Source organism: Mytilus californianus, unplaced genomic scaffold (genome assembly GCF_021869535.1).
Source record: "Mytilus californianus isolate M0D057914Y unplaced genomic scaffold, xbMytCali1.0.p SCAF_7, whole genome shotgun sequence".
In the NCBI taxonomy this organism is placed as follows: Eukaryota; Metazoa; Mollusca; class Bivalvia; order Mytilida; family Mytilidae; genus Mytilus; species Mytilus californianus.
In genome coordinates this window covers 89,219,482-89,234,534 of record NW_026262723.1, presented here as the reverse complement: position 1 = coordinate 89,234,534, position 15,053 = coordinate 89,219,482, and the positions used below count along the sequence as shown (strand labels likewise).

The 15,053-nt window shown below is 31.7% G+C and overlaps 1 protein-coding gene across 1 annotated transcript; it reads left to right on the top strand.

Annotated features, from left to right (window-relative positions):
• The first annotated feature begins 3,424 nt into the window (after positions 1 to 3,424).
• LOC127710233 (uncharacterized) lies at positions 3,425 to 10,758 on the top strand. The gene is made up of 4 exons (XM_052215997.1): positions 3,425 to 3,524; positions 5,800 to 5,964; positions 6,538 to 6,588; positions 7,220 to 10,758. Exons 1-4 carry the CDS (start codon positions 3,461 to 3,463, stop codon positions 7,378 to 7,380), a joined length of 441 nt encoding a protein of 146 aa, XP_052071957.1. The 5' UTR covers positions 3,425 to 3,460; the 3' UTR covers positions 7,381 to 10,758.
• Positions 10,759 to 15,053: the final 4,295 nt, after the last annotated feature.

Here is a 15,053-nt window from a genome sequence, read left to right as displayed (position 1 = left end):
ATTAACTGTTTATACATCATCATCATACTTTATTTCCTCCTATAGGAGATTGACAAAAGACAATATGCATATATTATGTACAATTATGAAGTTTTAAAATCATGAATTTAGAAATGTCATTTTTAAAATATTTTGAATGGAGGAGTATTTACAGTCTACAGTTTTTTTAGAGTTAAAATGTCCCAGAGATCTTCCTGATTGCCAAGCAGAAAACCTGAAATGATGGGAGTGTAGAACTGCAACTCCTTATATTTAAATTTCATATGCAGAATGTGAGACATAGGAATGCTTATCTGGTGGTGCCATTGCAATTTATATAATGCTTATATTACATGAGGTAAGATGGAGTTGCTCGAGTATTCCTATCTTGTGTACATATTTATATGCCAAATGCTCCTATATGTTTCTTCTGTCATATAACTGCTCTCCTTGACCTTTTTATTCCATTATGGATTATGTGGTTTCATTTTTTTTTAATTCAAACAGTTTTATTGTGAAAATTACCATAGATCAGCCAGTTAAATCATGTTATGATGTTATATAGGAATTCCAGTTATGTGTATTGCATTTTCATGGCTCTAGTTGACTTGTAACGAATAATATACTTGCATCATAGCAGTTATATATGAAGGTGTCTTAACAATACGTCAAACTCTAAATCCTCCCCGAATCTAGTTGGTTTAGGAGCATAGACCATATTGAAATTTACTTTTAAATGTATCTTCTTTGAAACTTTGTAACTTCTCACGATAGTTCGTGGTAAAATTATACTAGGTTAAAACAGAGACATAAATATATACAAGTATATATGTCTCTGGTTAAAATTAAATTAACAATTCAGATACCCATGACTAGTTTATAGTAATTTTAATGCAGATGCGGATAAAGAATGTAAACAGCCACGTGTCCCCAAATTTAGCACAATTAATGAAGGAATATGTGAATTTGAAGAAGAAATAAAAAAAACGACCAACAAACCCATCGCCGAATTCGTGTATTCCTTTCCAAACTCAAATCCTGGATTCGCATCTGTGGTGTCCTGCTAAAAAGTGATGTTCCCTCTACCAAAGGCAAATTTACTTCAGTACCAAAACATTCAGATAATTCCGGAAACAACCACAGACAATGTACCTGGCTCGGAATAGATACATGTACACGGGGCGTGGTTGAGCACTTTACCCTGCTTCCTTTTAATCTCGATCGGTAGAATAAAAAAAAAACATTACTACAGATCTGTTCGGAAAATGCCTCTCACTCTGTGATATCGGTTAAATAGACCCCTCCCCCCCAAAAAAAAAAAATCCCCGGGCAACAAAAACAATTATAAACATGATAAAAAAAGCTTGTGATTCAAGCTGAACTTAAAATAACACATCATATATTTCCTTCGTTAAATTTTCGAATGAGAACTCTGTTTTCCATAACAATTCAAACGTTTCAAACTTTTGGTCTCGATCGCGTGAAATAAATATGAAAATAAGATGTGGTATGATTGCCAATGAGACAACTATCCACAAGAGACCAAATGAAATTAACAACTATAGGTCACCGTACGGCCTTCAACAATGGGCAAAGACCATACCGCATAGTCAGCCATAAAAGGTTATTCCACTAGTTGTGAACAAGAATCGATTTCACACACTGTCATTAAAATAACTGAGTGCCCCGGCTTCAGTTAAAGGAATGAACTAAAAAAAATATTCCCCTCACGGACTGATAAATGAATGTGACCCTGCGATTTAACACGGCCATTGTGTTATATACAAATACACTCTCAGGTGGAAGATACAAAAGGGAAATTGAAGAAAAATGACAACGATATGGCAAATAAAACGAAAAACAATCAAAAGAGAAATAACAATCTACAAAACACAACATACAAAACTAAAGACTGGTCAAAACGATTAACCGCACCAACACCAGTGGGTGATCTCAGGTGATCCTGTTCTACTTGTGTCACCCGTCATTTTACTCATGGAAGTACTGATGTCACATTCGAGGAAAAGAGGATGGGATTTTTGAAACGACAATTGGAACATATCTGTCGTCGTCTGTGAAACATATTCCATAACACTGAACCAGCTCGTGATGGCGTCCGTTAAATTTTTGAAGGAATGACTCCAGTTTCACCATTTTGAAACCTTGTTTAATATGTTTCTTTTAAAAAACAATCCTCTATCAAGGAAATAATGATAGAAAATGAAAGCTCTGCCGGAATATTGTATCACATGGGATATATATATACTCCATAAAATGATGGCGCTGCTGAAATGTTGCTACATAGAAATGGAAAATTCACAATTTAAAAGCTGAATTAATCTCTTTTGTCGGAAAGGTCTGTTTTCAACCGAATGTAGATGTAGGTAAAGATATGGAGTCCTTCTTTTCAGTATTCTTTATTTTTTATGCCAGTTTTCTCTTTGTTTTTCTATGTTTTTCTTGTTTTTCTCAATTATTTTTATTTTTGCATCTACAGTATTCTCTCAGATTCTTTATTCTTTTGTGTCCGTTTTTCTCTACTGTTTATTTTTTTGCCCAGTGTTATATCTTCTGTAAACCCCATCTTGGCCGTCATATGTTCAATGTCAATGAGTTATATCTAATTTTTTTATATATCTTATCTTATCTTATCTTATCTTATCTTATCTTATCTTATCTTTGTTTCGTAGCGAGTATTAACCAAGCTTTAGTTGCCGACAATATAAGTATAATTTTCAATTTTTCAATTTAATATCCTTATATTTTTTATGAGCGAACGGTGAATATTCAATTTAAAGTTGATGAAACAGTTCTAATTGGTGTCATTTTCACAGTAGTCTATTTCTTTACAGAATTTGTAGAGTTTAACCTGAGACATATAAAACTACTCTTTTATAATATGTCTCCGGTTTAACCTAAATAACAAGGTGTACAAGCCACATACTTACATTGACCAGAGACATATGACCAGAGACATATAATACAATCTCTTGTATAATATGTCTCTGCATTGACGGAAAATAAAAAAAAGATAAATCTGTTTTCTGCTCTTTGGTCGGGTTGCTGTCTCTTTGACGGACACGTGATCGTATATGTTGCAAGAAAAAAAGTTATCACATTACAAAAAACAAGTCAAACAAGTTTCACATTTGAGTAATGTCAAACTATTTAAAAAAATTAAGAATTTTACCCTCTTACTTATTCCCTTTTATACCCAATAAGGGGTGTTCCTAAGATAGGAAGCTTATACATAAGAAAGAAGTAAGAAAGAAGTAAATACCCCTTAAATTGGTATCATTGAATAATAAGAAGAAGACTATAATTATTTAATGTTTGTCAAAATATGAAACTAAGGCATTTCAAAAAATCAGCGGTGAAATAACTCATGAACTGGTCCCCGAAATTAAATACCAGTTAGCAGGTGCCCGAAAGAAAATATGTAAATGAGACAGGTGGCGCTTTTCAAGTTTCAAAGACAGCCATGATGGACAGGTTATGGATAACCTGTTCCATTTTAGCAGTATTAATATGCTTATTTCGGACAGGTAAATTGTCCTATTTGAAAGTCTGGACCACATAGAGGATTGTACATTTACTATGGTTCCTAAAACGTTACCGATCATTTTCTTTTTGAGATTTACCTTTACGATTTGTCACTGGCCAAAAATGTATGATTGTTTACCTGAATTTGTTCACTTCCGCAAAGTGTTTAACAACAAAATGATTGTTTTTGTTCATATAAAAATCCTTTTCTGCATATTTCAAGTGTTTAAATGCCCGTGTTTAGCAGTTCAGTATTGTCCTGCTGTAAATACAAGGTTGTGTGTCTGGAATAAAATTTATGAGGTAAAGTTCAATCCAAATTTATGTATCTCTTGGGAGAGTGCAACCTGTTACCTATGCTGTAAATTTCACCTTTGTCAAATGAACCGCTTCTTGAAGTGTAGATTCCCTAACTTTTAAGAGTCAATATGCCACTAGTTCCATCCTACATTTAAATGGTTAAAATCTAAAATCTGCTGTATACACACATGTTCACATAACAATGTCACCACACTTACAAATAATTTATTTACATCTATTCAACATGTCCAATACGAAAGATATTCACTCATTATGAAACTCTCTTATCATATTATATCCATATACTTGCATATATGGCATCTTACACCATAAAACCGATAAGCACAGTTGAAATCTAAAAGCTTGCGCCATACAGCAAATGTCGTTAACTCATCTTCTGTTAGTTAATACCTAAGTAGACAGATCTAATTGGCAAAATCATAAATGTCTCTTAAATAGAGCATACCTGTATCTTTATTAAATTTTATATAATTGAATTTGACTTTTTCTGATGTAGTGCAAAGCAAAGGCCACTTGACATGCTTGACAAAAGTTCAATATCCATCCATGCCGCATTTGAAAAATGGCAACTCTTAAAAAGAACCAACAACAATTTGTGTTGATCCAATCACCCACTTTTCACAATCCACAAATTGGATATATTGTTTCTTAAATACATGTATGCATGAAATATTTGCCACTGGACTTTTAACCAATCAATTATATGAAAAGAGATAACACCTCAAATTAGCAACATGTTTGAAAAATATTCAGGTGCAGGTAACATACATATTTTTTATTTTGGCCTAAGCATAGTATCTGTTGGAGATTTTGGGATTCTGAGTCTTGGAACTACATATGTATATTATTATTTTGCCCCCAACAATAATATTTTTGAGCAATCGCTTATTAAGATATTCTATTATAAATATATATATTATCCCTATTCTGGAAATTTTTTACCAGCTCCCTCGACTTGAATCTATGCATTTTACGTCTACACCACCATTCCATACACCTGAAGCAAGTTAGAAATGAAAAGTAGATATACCATGTATACATTTCATGTATTTTTCTTTAAGATTCTGATAAAATTTTGAAAATGTCACTTTTTCATTCCTCAACTGTACTCGTGATTGCTGGAAAGACCAGAAAATGTGTAGATCATTTTGAATTTTAACTTTTGTTAATGTGGTTATTAATAAGATTTTTATGCCGTAGCGGAGGGGGCATTATTAAAGTTTTACCCTTGTCTGTCCGTACGTCCCAAAATTGGTTTCCGTTCTCAAACTTTACCTCAAACAAATGTTATGAAACTTATGTGCAATGCTTATTACCACAAAACACAGATCAAGTTTGAATTTTGGTGGCCTCACTTTTACTGTTATAGAGTTATGCCCCTTTTACAAATGGAAAAATTGCCAAATCCTCGTTTTTATTCTCTAAAGTTTGCCTCTACCAAATGTTATGAAACTTATACACAATGCTTAATACCACAAAACTCAGATCAAGTACAAATTTGGGTAGTGTCACTTTTACCGTTCTTGAGTTATGTCCCTTTTTAAGGTTATATGAAAGCGGGGGCATCATCTGTGTCCCATGGACACATTCCTGATTTATTTGACTTGTCTTACAGTATTAAAAACATTTAAGATATTTTCTTCTATTGCCATGACTATTAACATGGATTATACAGTTTGTACATACTTAAAACAATTCTGAAAATGTATTATATTTTCAGGGACTTTAAATTTCTTAGAATTAGCTTCACTTTCTTAGTTTACTTGAGTTGATATGATTTTGAATATTTAAATTTTAATCCAGTCCATGAATGATCATGCAAAATAAAAAACTTGCAGTTTTCCCATAAATTTGAATCTTTTCACCGTTTTCATGCATTATACAAAGTAATCATAGTGAATGGAATATTAAAATTGGAAAATTGTGGTTACATTACATATGTTTTATGTGTTAAAGGAGAAGCTGTAGAATGTTATCAATGTGACAGTAATGAAGATGGTATTCAGTGTCCTGCTGATGAAAGCTTTGACACATATATAAATGCTCCTGTAGATTGTAATGGGTTTGAAGCTCATACACCTGGCCAGTTTTGTATGAAAATAACACAGGAAAGTCCAGGCTGTGAGTATACATGTATTTATTAGACATTGTATGATAGATTTATAATTAAAACACGTTTTTCTTACAATTGACAGAGAAAAATCATTTACATTGCAAAAAACAAACTTTATTGTTATTTCTTTACTTGCTATGCTGGCACATGTATATATTGACACATATAGTTATTGCAAAACACTCATAATAATGTGAACGGTGTAGCTCTGTTACAATCTCCATATTTGCTTATAATTTAACTGCTTTTGAAAATGTTGGTCGGTGAGGAATCATCGTAGCACACTTAACACTAAAAAATTATCTAAACCGAAATCTGGCATGTCTGGTTGATTTCAGAAATATCATATTATGATTAAGATTCCATATTAGTTAAAAATTCAACCACTTATTATATTAATGTAAATTGATACGATTGACTATTTATTACAAATTTTAAACAGATATACTTGTCTACGGTTGTATTAAAGCCAGTATTGGTATCCTTGAAGTACTCATACAGATGCTTGCAAAAGAACATTTTAAATTGCCTGTTAATTAATAATATCAGGATTTTGTGAAAATTTCATTTAAAACTTACAGGGCAAGGATGGAAAAAAGTGACTAGAAGATGTGGTTCAAGGACTGATTCAGGTAATCATATTGTACATTTAAGATTAGTAGCTAAGATACAGTTGTCAGGTTAAGTTTTCAAAATTGAATCTGTTATTTTTTCCAAGGTTGTCTGATTTGGTCCATTGATACATTGTAATTGATATACAGCAGCATTAGCTTCTGTGCATCTCAGTTGCATGCAATATATGAGGTCCTTTTGGTGCTTCCCTATTTCATTATAGGGCTACTGTTTCAATGCTATGGTATTTTATCATTCTATTTTGATTGAAGCTGCAGTGGTATTATTTGTTTTACTTTCCTGTGCTTACCTGTACAGTTTTGACGATTCAATGAGAACATTTATTTTACCTGATTATTATTTTACTTTATGGTGTCAAATATCAAGGGACCTGTTCAGTAAAAGAGCTAAATGACATAAATCTGCATTTTTTTCATTTTTGATTTATAATATAAAAAGATGCACAAATTTTGTAATAGGGGTGAAATAAGTCGACTTTGATACACAAAAGTAATTCCCAAGTATGTTTACTAAATTAAAAACAAATCTATAATGAACACACTGTTTCTTCTATCTGCAGGTCTGTCACACTGTACATTCAAAATTTGCTCTGATCATGTAGATAAAAGCAATTGTAATTTTCTTTTGTAGGTGTGGCCTGGGGATGTCTGTGGTCATGGGACACAGTGGGTGTGTTTAGAGAGATCTGTTACTGTGAATCAAACAGATGTAATAGTGCTGCTGGATTACATCTAAGTCTTTTGTCAGCCATGTGTGTTGTTATTACTGCATATCTTGTCAAATTCTTATAATCCAAAATCTAAACATTTATTAAGTGTCTGCATATAGTTCATTTGTAAAAAATAGAAACATCACACATTAATTCAGAAATTTGTATATAGAGTAATGAATAATCCTATTAGTCATGTCAAAACAAAGTAATTACTGTACACAAAATTCATAAGCAATATCGGAGATTGTCATAAGTATAACATTAGGGATATCAAGGAGTGCTTCAGTAGTGTTTTAAGTTGTAGATTCTATTTTATTATATAATTTCAATTATTTAAGCTTTTTATCCAGCATTTATATTACATACATGGGACAGAAGTTGAGGTAAAAATCAAGAAAATACAACATTAAACAAACAAAATATATCAGAGTGCTCCTAATTTGTATTGTATAACTAATGAAAACTAAATCTTTTCTTAATTCTTTGCTTTTGCATGTTTTTCTCATTTAATTCAAATAGCAATTGATATAAAAAGCAGTCGTTTTACCTTTTTCATTAAAAAAACAGTATTTGATAGCTTTTCTGAAATGAAAAATTCAGTCATAGTCTTGACTTATATTACATACAATAATATTTGTGGAACCTCAACTTTTATCCCAATTTTCATGTACAGCTATATATTTTAGTGACACACTTTAGTTGAGTTAGACAATGTCACTTTGTTCTATGCAATTCTGTGTAAATATTGGGGTTTGTTTCAGTGCCATACATTTTGTTCTATAATTTCATACCATTATTTTCTGCTTTTTTTAGTCCAATTATTTAACCTTTGTCATTCATCAGTTGCAGCTGTGGTCTAGGCATAGTGTAGAGCATGGTAGAGTGCTTATTGAAAGTATTGGCTATTAACTATTATGTTAACCATTTCAATGTACATTACCAATGTTAAACAGCAAAACCTTTTTTAAAATACTGGTAATAATTGTTCTATGTGTTGATAACAAACATTTTCATTGAAGAACCAGTGGCGGATCCAGGGGGGTGGGGTTCCAGGGGTTGGAACCCCCCCCTTTTTTTTATGATCAATGCATTTGAATGGGGACATATAGTTGGAACCCCCCCCTTTATCCTGGGTTAGGAACCCCCCCCTTTTATAAATGGCTGGATCCGCCCCTGAGAACCATAGAACAAGAAATGAGATTCACCTTCTGTACACTTCAAAAGTTCTTGTTTCTATTGATTTCAATAAGGTCTATCTTGAATTTTCTTACATCCCAGACCTCTTATTCTATAAACTTCAATAGTATATCTCTATATGCTTCTGGTGTGAGCGTGTGTATGTGGAAATTGTGTGATTAATGGTTGTATGACGTTGAAAATGTAAATAACAGTGTTTTATATATTTGTTGTCAAATAGAAAAAGTCGGTAATTGTAGAACTTTTTAAGAAGGAATTCATTACTGAAAGAAAAGAATTAAAAATATCTTCCTTTATAATATGCTAAAAAAAAATGTTAACAAGCAAAACAATGTGGTTAGATTTCTGATTGAAAAATACTGAAAAATGCTATCAGCAACATATTGAACAAATTTTTGAAGTTGTTTTTTAAGAATGAAGACATTTTCATTTCAAAATACAGCAAAGGAGACATATTGCTGTTCAATTTTCTTGTTCTGAAAAAAGTTATACGAATGTTTTAAGACAATTGGAATTCTACAAACATTAGCAAGCCAAATTTAGAAAAAAACATTACCATAAAACAGTCAATGCAGAATTTTTAAATGTAGGAAAAAGTGTCACATTAGGCAACTTATCTATAGTACTTACTGTCTATCTATATGGTACAATATATTGTTATAATGATGAACTTATATTTTGATATTAAATTTAAATTTGCTATTTTGGTATAAAAAAACAAAGCTTCATGGTGACTCAAAGAAAAAAAAACACTTCTAAGGCCAAAGATGTAATCATATAAGATGTTTTGCTGAATTGACACTATACTGTACCAAAACTAATGAATTTATATTTTTTATCAATTTTTGAAAGACATTCTATATACATATATATTATAATGTATAATTTGTAAAATACTACATACTGTTACTAGTAATATGTCTGTCTGAAATTATTTAATACCAAATGGTGCTATGTATTCAAGTTAAGGTTATTTGACAAATAAAATGATAAATTTAATGTTTAATCTTCCATCCAGACAAGCTTATACAACGGTCCAGTCCAAAACTAAAGTTTTCTGATTTTAATTGAACAATTTTATATTTTGATAACATTTTATATGTGTGTGTTAAACATTGTGGTTGTGATAAATTCAACGATGTTTTAGTATAGTTTGTGTGATACAGGGAGGCGTGGATGCCCCCACCCATATCTAACATATCAGATGTAAATAATTTTTTAGTAAGATTGTATATTTAGATAATTTTATTGTATACATTGTGTATAAGTATGTGTGATTGGTAAATGTTAGATTGATTCCAGAAATTTTACAATTCCTACCATTCCAATAAATATTGAAAATGTTAGATATGACATGTGAATATGAAATTGGTTTACCTCATATAATACTGTGAATGCAAAGTAAGTGGAAAAATAAATAAATATTTATTATTTTCCTCCAAAGAAATTAACAGAAGTATAAATATTTATGACTTTAACATTCCATCTTCCTTTGAAAATTCGTACTTCTGTTTTTGGTAAATATATGTTTGCCCCCTAGATGTCTTTTGGTTATTTATGTCACCCGGTTGCTGTCTCACTGATGTTCACCCCATATCTCCTCTTTTATTCAAATTGCAATTTATAAAATTAAAATAAAGAGGGAAAAAAAAAACTTTTTGCTTTAATCTTCCAATCAAAATAATTATCTTAATCAAACAAAAATCTGTATTTTTTTAATGAAAAATAAATTAAACTATACAACAGGTTGACAGTAAATTGCAAATGAAACTTGAAAAGTGTTAAATATATGAAAGGTAAAAAATTAAATTAAATAACCAATTATGATACTATATATATTTTTTCAATATTTATATTAATATTACATTTTACAATTGTCCATATAAATTTTAGTCCAGTTTAAGGTTTAATTTTTAGATTTAAATGTAAACATATCATGAACTGGTTGTGAAAACTTAGAAAATAAGAAGAAAGGTGTTATATACCAATGGCTAGGCTTTTCTTTGAGAATTGTATTCCATTGATAGCAGATTAACATATCAACCATACTATAGCTGAAAAAGTCAGTGATGTTAACCATATCATATTGAAGCTTGATCTTATACTTGGGTTTTTATACAATAGAAAATATTTCCACACTGGTTGTGATTTTGCTTTCATTCCACAGATGGTTGTGTAATTTATGTGTAATTAAAGCTATCAGATATATATGTATAGATAGATTTATAAATTCTTATAAAATAAACTTTTGTAGAAAATAGTTTTTTATGTTTTTATTTTATGAAAGTAGAAAACAGTTTTTGAGAGCATGATTTGTTGCCCCTTTGCTGTTTTCTTGACTAGTTTCTAAATTACCCTGCTTTTAATTCTAGGAAATTAATAATAAAATGAAAAAAAGTAAGATTTTCAACATGGCCTCTGTGATGTTATAATTCAGGTGAATATATGCCACCTGAAAAATTGAGCATAGCTTGCAAATTATCTATGCATTAATATGTATGATTAATTGCCTTGACACTTTAGATATTTGATAGCAGATTGAATACACCAGCAGGTGAACTTTTAGAGTTATTTATAAAAGTACATTTTGGGAGCTACACATAGATCCAGTTATGAGTGCTTATTGGACACTTATTGCATGCAACATCAAGAATTAGAGCCTTGATGGAATCTTGTGCATGTGTGTTTGTAATGGAAGTACCAATTTGAGGCTGTCATAATAGACAGATACTTGCCCTGTTTTTTAGAATGACTAAAAGAAGGCAGCTGCAAAACAACTGCCTACTTTTTAAAGGCGCTAAAATATCTCGGTAGATTTAATTGTTGTGTAAGAGGTGGATAAACTCATGATTTATTTACTACAAAGTGTCAGATGATTTTAGGTTATAACATATCTTAGAAGTAAACAGAATTGTTTTACATTTGTCATTTTACTGCCTTTTATAGCCGACTATGTGGTATGGGTTTATGGTCATTATTGAAGGCTATACAGTATTTGGTTGGTGAATAGTTGTCTCATTGGCAATCTTACCACATTTTATTTTTATAAAGATATCTACACCAGATCAAATTGTCAGAATCTTGGTAATAGTGTTGTTCTAATGGTAAGAAGCTGATAGCAAATACAACTGTGAATAAGGTTAAGCCTCAACATAGAAAGCATCAATAATGGAAATTATAAGCTGTACTTTTGGACTATGTTTTATTTTTGCACATCACTTTGTACCATTTTAGTGGTGAGAGTAGCATATAAATCAAAGACCAGTCTGTTTATGGAAAACGTATAATGTTCTCCTGACCTTGACCTCATCTTCACAATTTATCATTATTTAAGGTTCTTTTTATTATTTCAGTAGTACAAGCAAACATAAGTAATCCCAGATTATAAAGTTTGCCTTGATAAACAAATCTTGTATAAAAAATAAAAAATTTAAATGCAAAAAGCACTGAAACATAGGCCATAATAACTGCATTTGATGGGGCTGGTATCAACCACTGGATTAATTTGAAATACATCATTACATAACCTTTGATGTAAAATATCATCAAAATGACTGAAGTGCAAATCGGAGTGACTTAATGTTAGTAGAATACTGATACACTCCCATGGATTCATCCTGGCATCAAGTTGCTTTATTGAGGCTCAACAAAAGTCTTAAGATTTTATTGTATAAAAACTTAACCAGTCACTGGAGCATGAAATGTAGGTCAGATACATTGTTGTAGGTTCCTGTCACTCTCTTCTTAATTCATCCTAACAAAGTAATACCATTGTAGATTACTTATAATCTGAGAACTGGACTCTGGATTTAGACAATAAAAGTCGATGAAGCATGGAATGTCAGTTAAAATGACCAAACTACATACCTTTTTATCCATGTTCCTGGCTTGCTGTCTCATTGACATAAACTGGTATCACAAACTTAGATATCCATTTGAATACAATTTTAACTCAATCCATGAAAAATAAATGAATCCACAGTAGTTCATATATAATTTTATGCAAGAGTGCGCTCGCTGAAATGTCTAGCCTGCTTTACTGTTCATGATTGATTATTATTTTGAAAGTCTTCAAGATGAAGGTTTTATTTCAAGTATTACATAAACTTAACATTATCAATAATCCATGACATGAAGTCAAGGTCAGATAAACCCTATTAGATAGACATGCATACCTTACAATCATTCCATACACCAAATATAGTTAACCTACTGCCTAAAGTAGCCAAGAAAGAGATCAAACCATGAAAATAAGGTCAAAGTTAGATGATGCATGCCAGACAGGTATGTAGTACTATGTACACCTTACACTCATTCCATGCACCAAATATAGTTGACCTATTGCTTAAGTAACTAAGAAACAGACATTCACTCATAGGGTCTTTGCATCAGAAATAAACACATTTATTCTAAAACCAGTTGTTGGCATGATACGGGTTATGTTCTTCTCATATATTTTATGACGGTATGATACTAAACCCCTAACGGGAAGGATTGTGCTTGATTTTCATATGATGAAGACATAATCTTTCAATCAGTTTAATTGAGGTCTGGAGCTGGCATGTCAGTAACTGCTAGTAGTCCTTTGTTAATTTATGTATCATGGTCATTTTGCTTAGTTTCTTTTGTTACCTATTCTGACATCAGACTCGGACTTCTTTTAAACTGAGTTTTACTGTGCATATTGCTGTGTGTTTGTTTATTCTACATTGGCTAGAGGTATAGGGGGTGGGTTGAGATCTCACAAAACATGTTTAATCCCCGCCACATTTTTGCACCTGTCCCAAGTAAGGAGCCTCTGGCCTTTGTTAGTCTGGTATGTTTTTTAATTTTAGTTTATTTATGTTTTGGAGTTTAGTGTGACGTCCATTTTCATTGAACTAGTACACATTTTTGTTTAGGGGAGGGCTGAAGCCCTCCTCCGGGTGCAGGATTTACTCGCTGTATTGAAGACCCATTGATAGCCTTCAGCTGTTTTCTGCTCTTTGGTCGGGTTGTTGTCTCTTTGACATATTCCCCATTTCCATTCTCAATTTTACTATTCAAGTAAATTTAGCCTTAATTACTGACCCATGAAATGAGGTTGAGGTCAGGTGAACCTTAACATACAGACATAAAGACCTTGCAAGGAACCATATGCAAAATATAGATAACCCTACTACTCAAAATAAGAGAGAAACTAGTGACAAAAAAGGTACCGGTATACATTTTTTAAGCAGTTACTGAACCATGAAAATGAGGTTAAGGACAATGGAAAGACAAAAACATAAGGTATCAGTATACAAAATGATAACAACATGTTATAAATTTCATGCGTTAGACGTGCTTTTCTAGATTAACCTTCATCAGGAACGCTCAAAGTCAAATATTTGAAAGCCAAAGAACTGAAAGAGTTGAAGAGCTATATGACCAAAGAGGACCTAAAAAAATAGCAAAATCAATCTAAGGTCAACTTAAGGGAGTTGAAACCTTAGTTTCTTTATAATTTCAAAATTTATTAATGGACAATTTTAGAAAGGTTTGTTATAAATCATGTCAGTAGCAAAGTACTGACTACTGAGCTGAGGATACCCTAGAGACTGATAGTCCACAAGCAGAGGTATCGACCCAGTGCTGTGAAAAAAATGAAAACAACACATTATAAATTTCATGTGTTTATAGCACTTTTCTGGATTTACCTTCATCAGGAATGCTCAAAGTAAAATATTTGAAAGCCAAGGATGTATAAGAACCGACACAGTTGAAGAACTATATGACCACAAAGGACAAATAAAAAAAACATAACCAAATCCATCTATACAAGGTACTGGTATGAAGCATCCATGTCTTTCTACCCTCTGCAATACAAAGCTTTATACAAATAGTTTCCTATTTTTGAGTCACAAGACCTAATCAAAGGTCACATGGTCATTCTTTCAAATCTGCATCTGCACACAAAATTATATGACTATCTGAAAACCTTCTTAGACACAAACAAGCACGTTGAACACTTCAAAAGTCCTGCTCAACTTTGTTGAGAGGTAAAAAGGCAACTGTAATTTTTGTCAATTGAAGCATTGTAATAAAGTTTATTGTTCCATTTAACAGAAGTCTCCCTGCCTTGACCTTGTTTTCATGGTTTATCAACTTAAATTTGCATTATGTCAGTTTCTCAGTGACTGAGTAACTGGTCAACTACTGTAAATTCAGAAATTAATGCAAGGTTTTTATTAATGCGAATAATGCAACTCCTTGAGCATCGCAATAATAAGAACTCACACTCTGATATATGATACAAATGTATATATGAAGCTCTTCTTAAAATCGCATTTATTAAACTCACATTTTTGATAATTCTTAAAAAATTGCAATAATAAATGCACGCAATAATTTCTGAATTTACAGTATATCTAATCTGTACAAGGGGATTGCAATATAGCCTAGAATGTTGGTATAATTAGTGTCTTATTTGTTAATTGTAGAAAATAATTAAACACTAGACAAAAATAAAATTTGTAAGGGTTCCGCGGAACCCAGTGTCTCGCCTACTTTTGCTGTTAATCACAGGCTCAACAA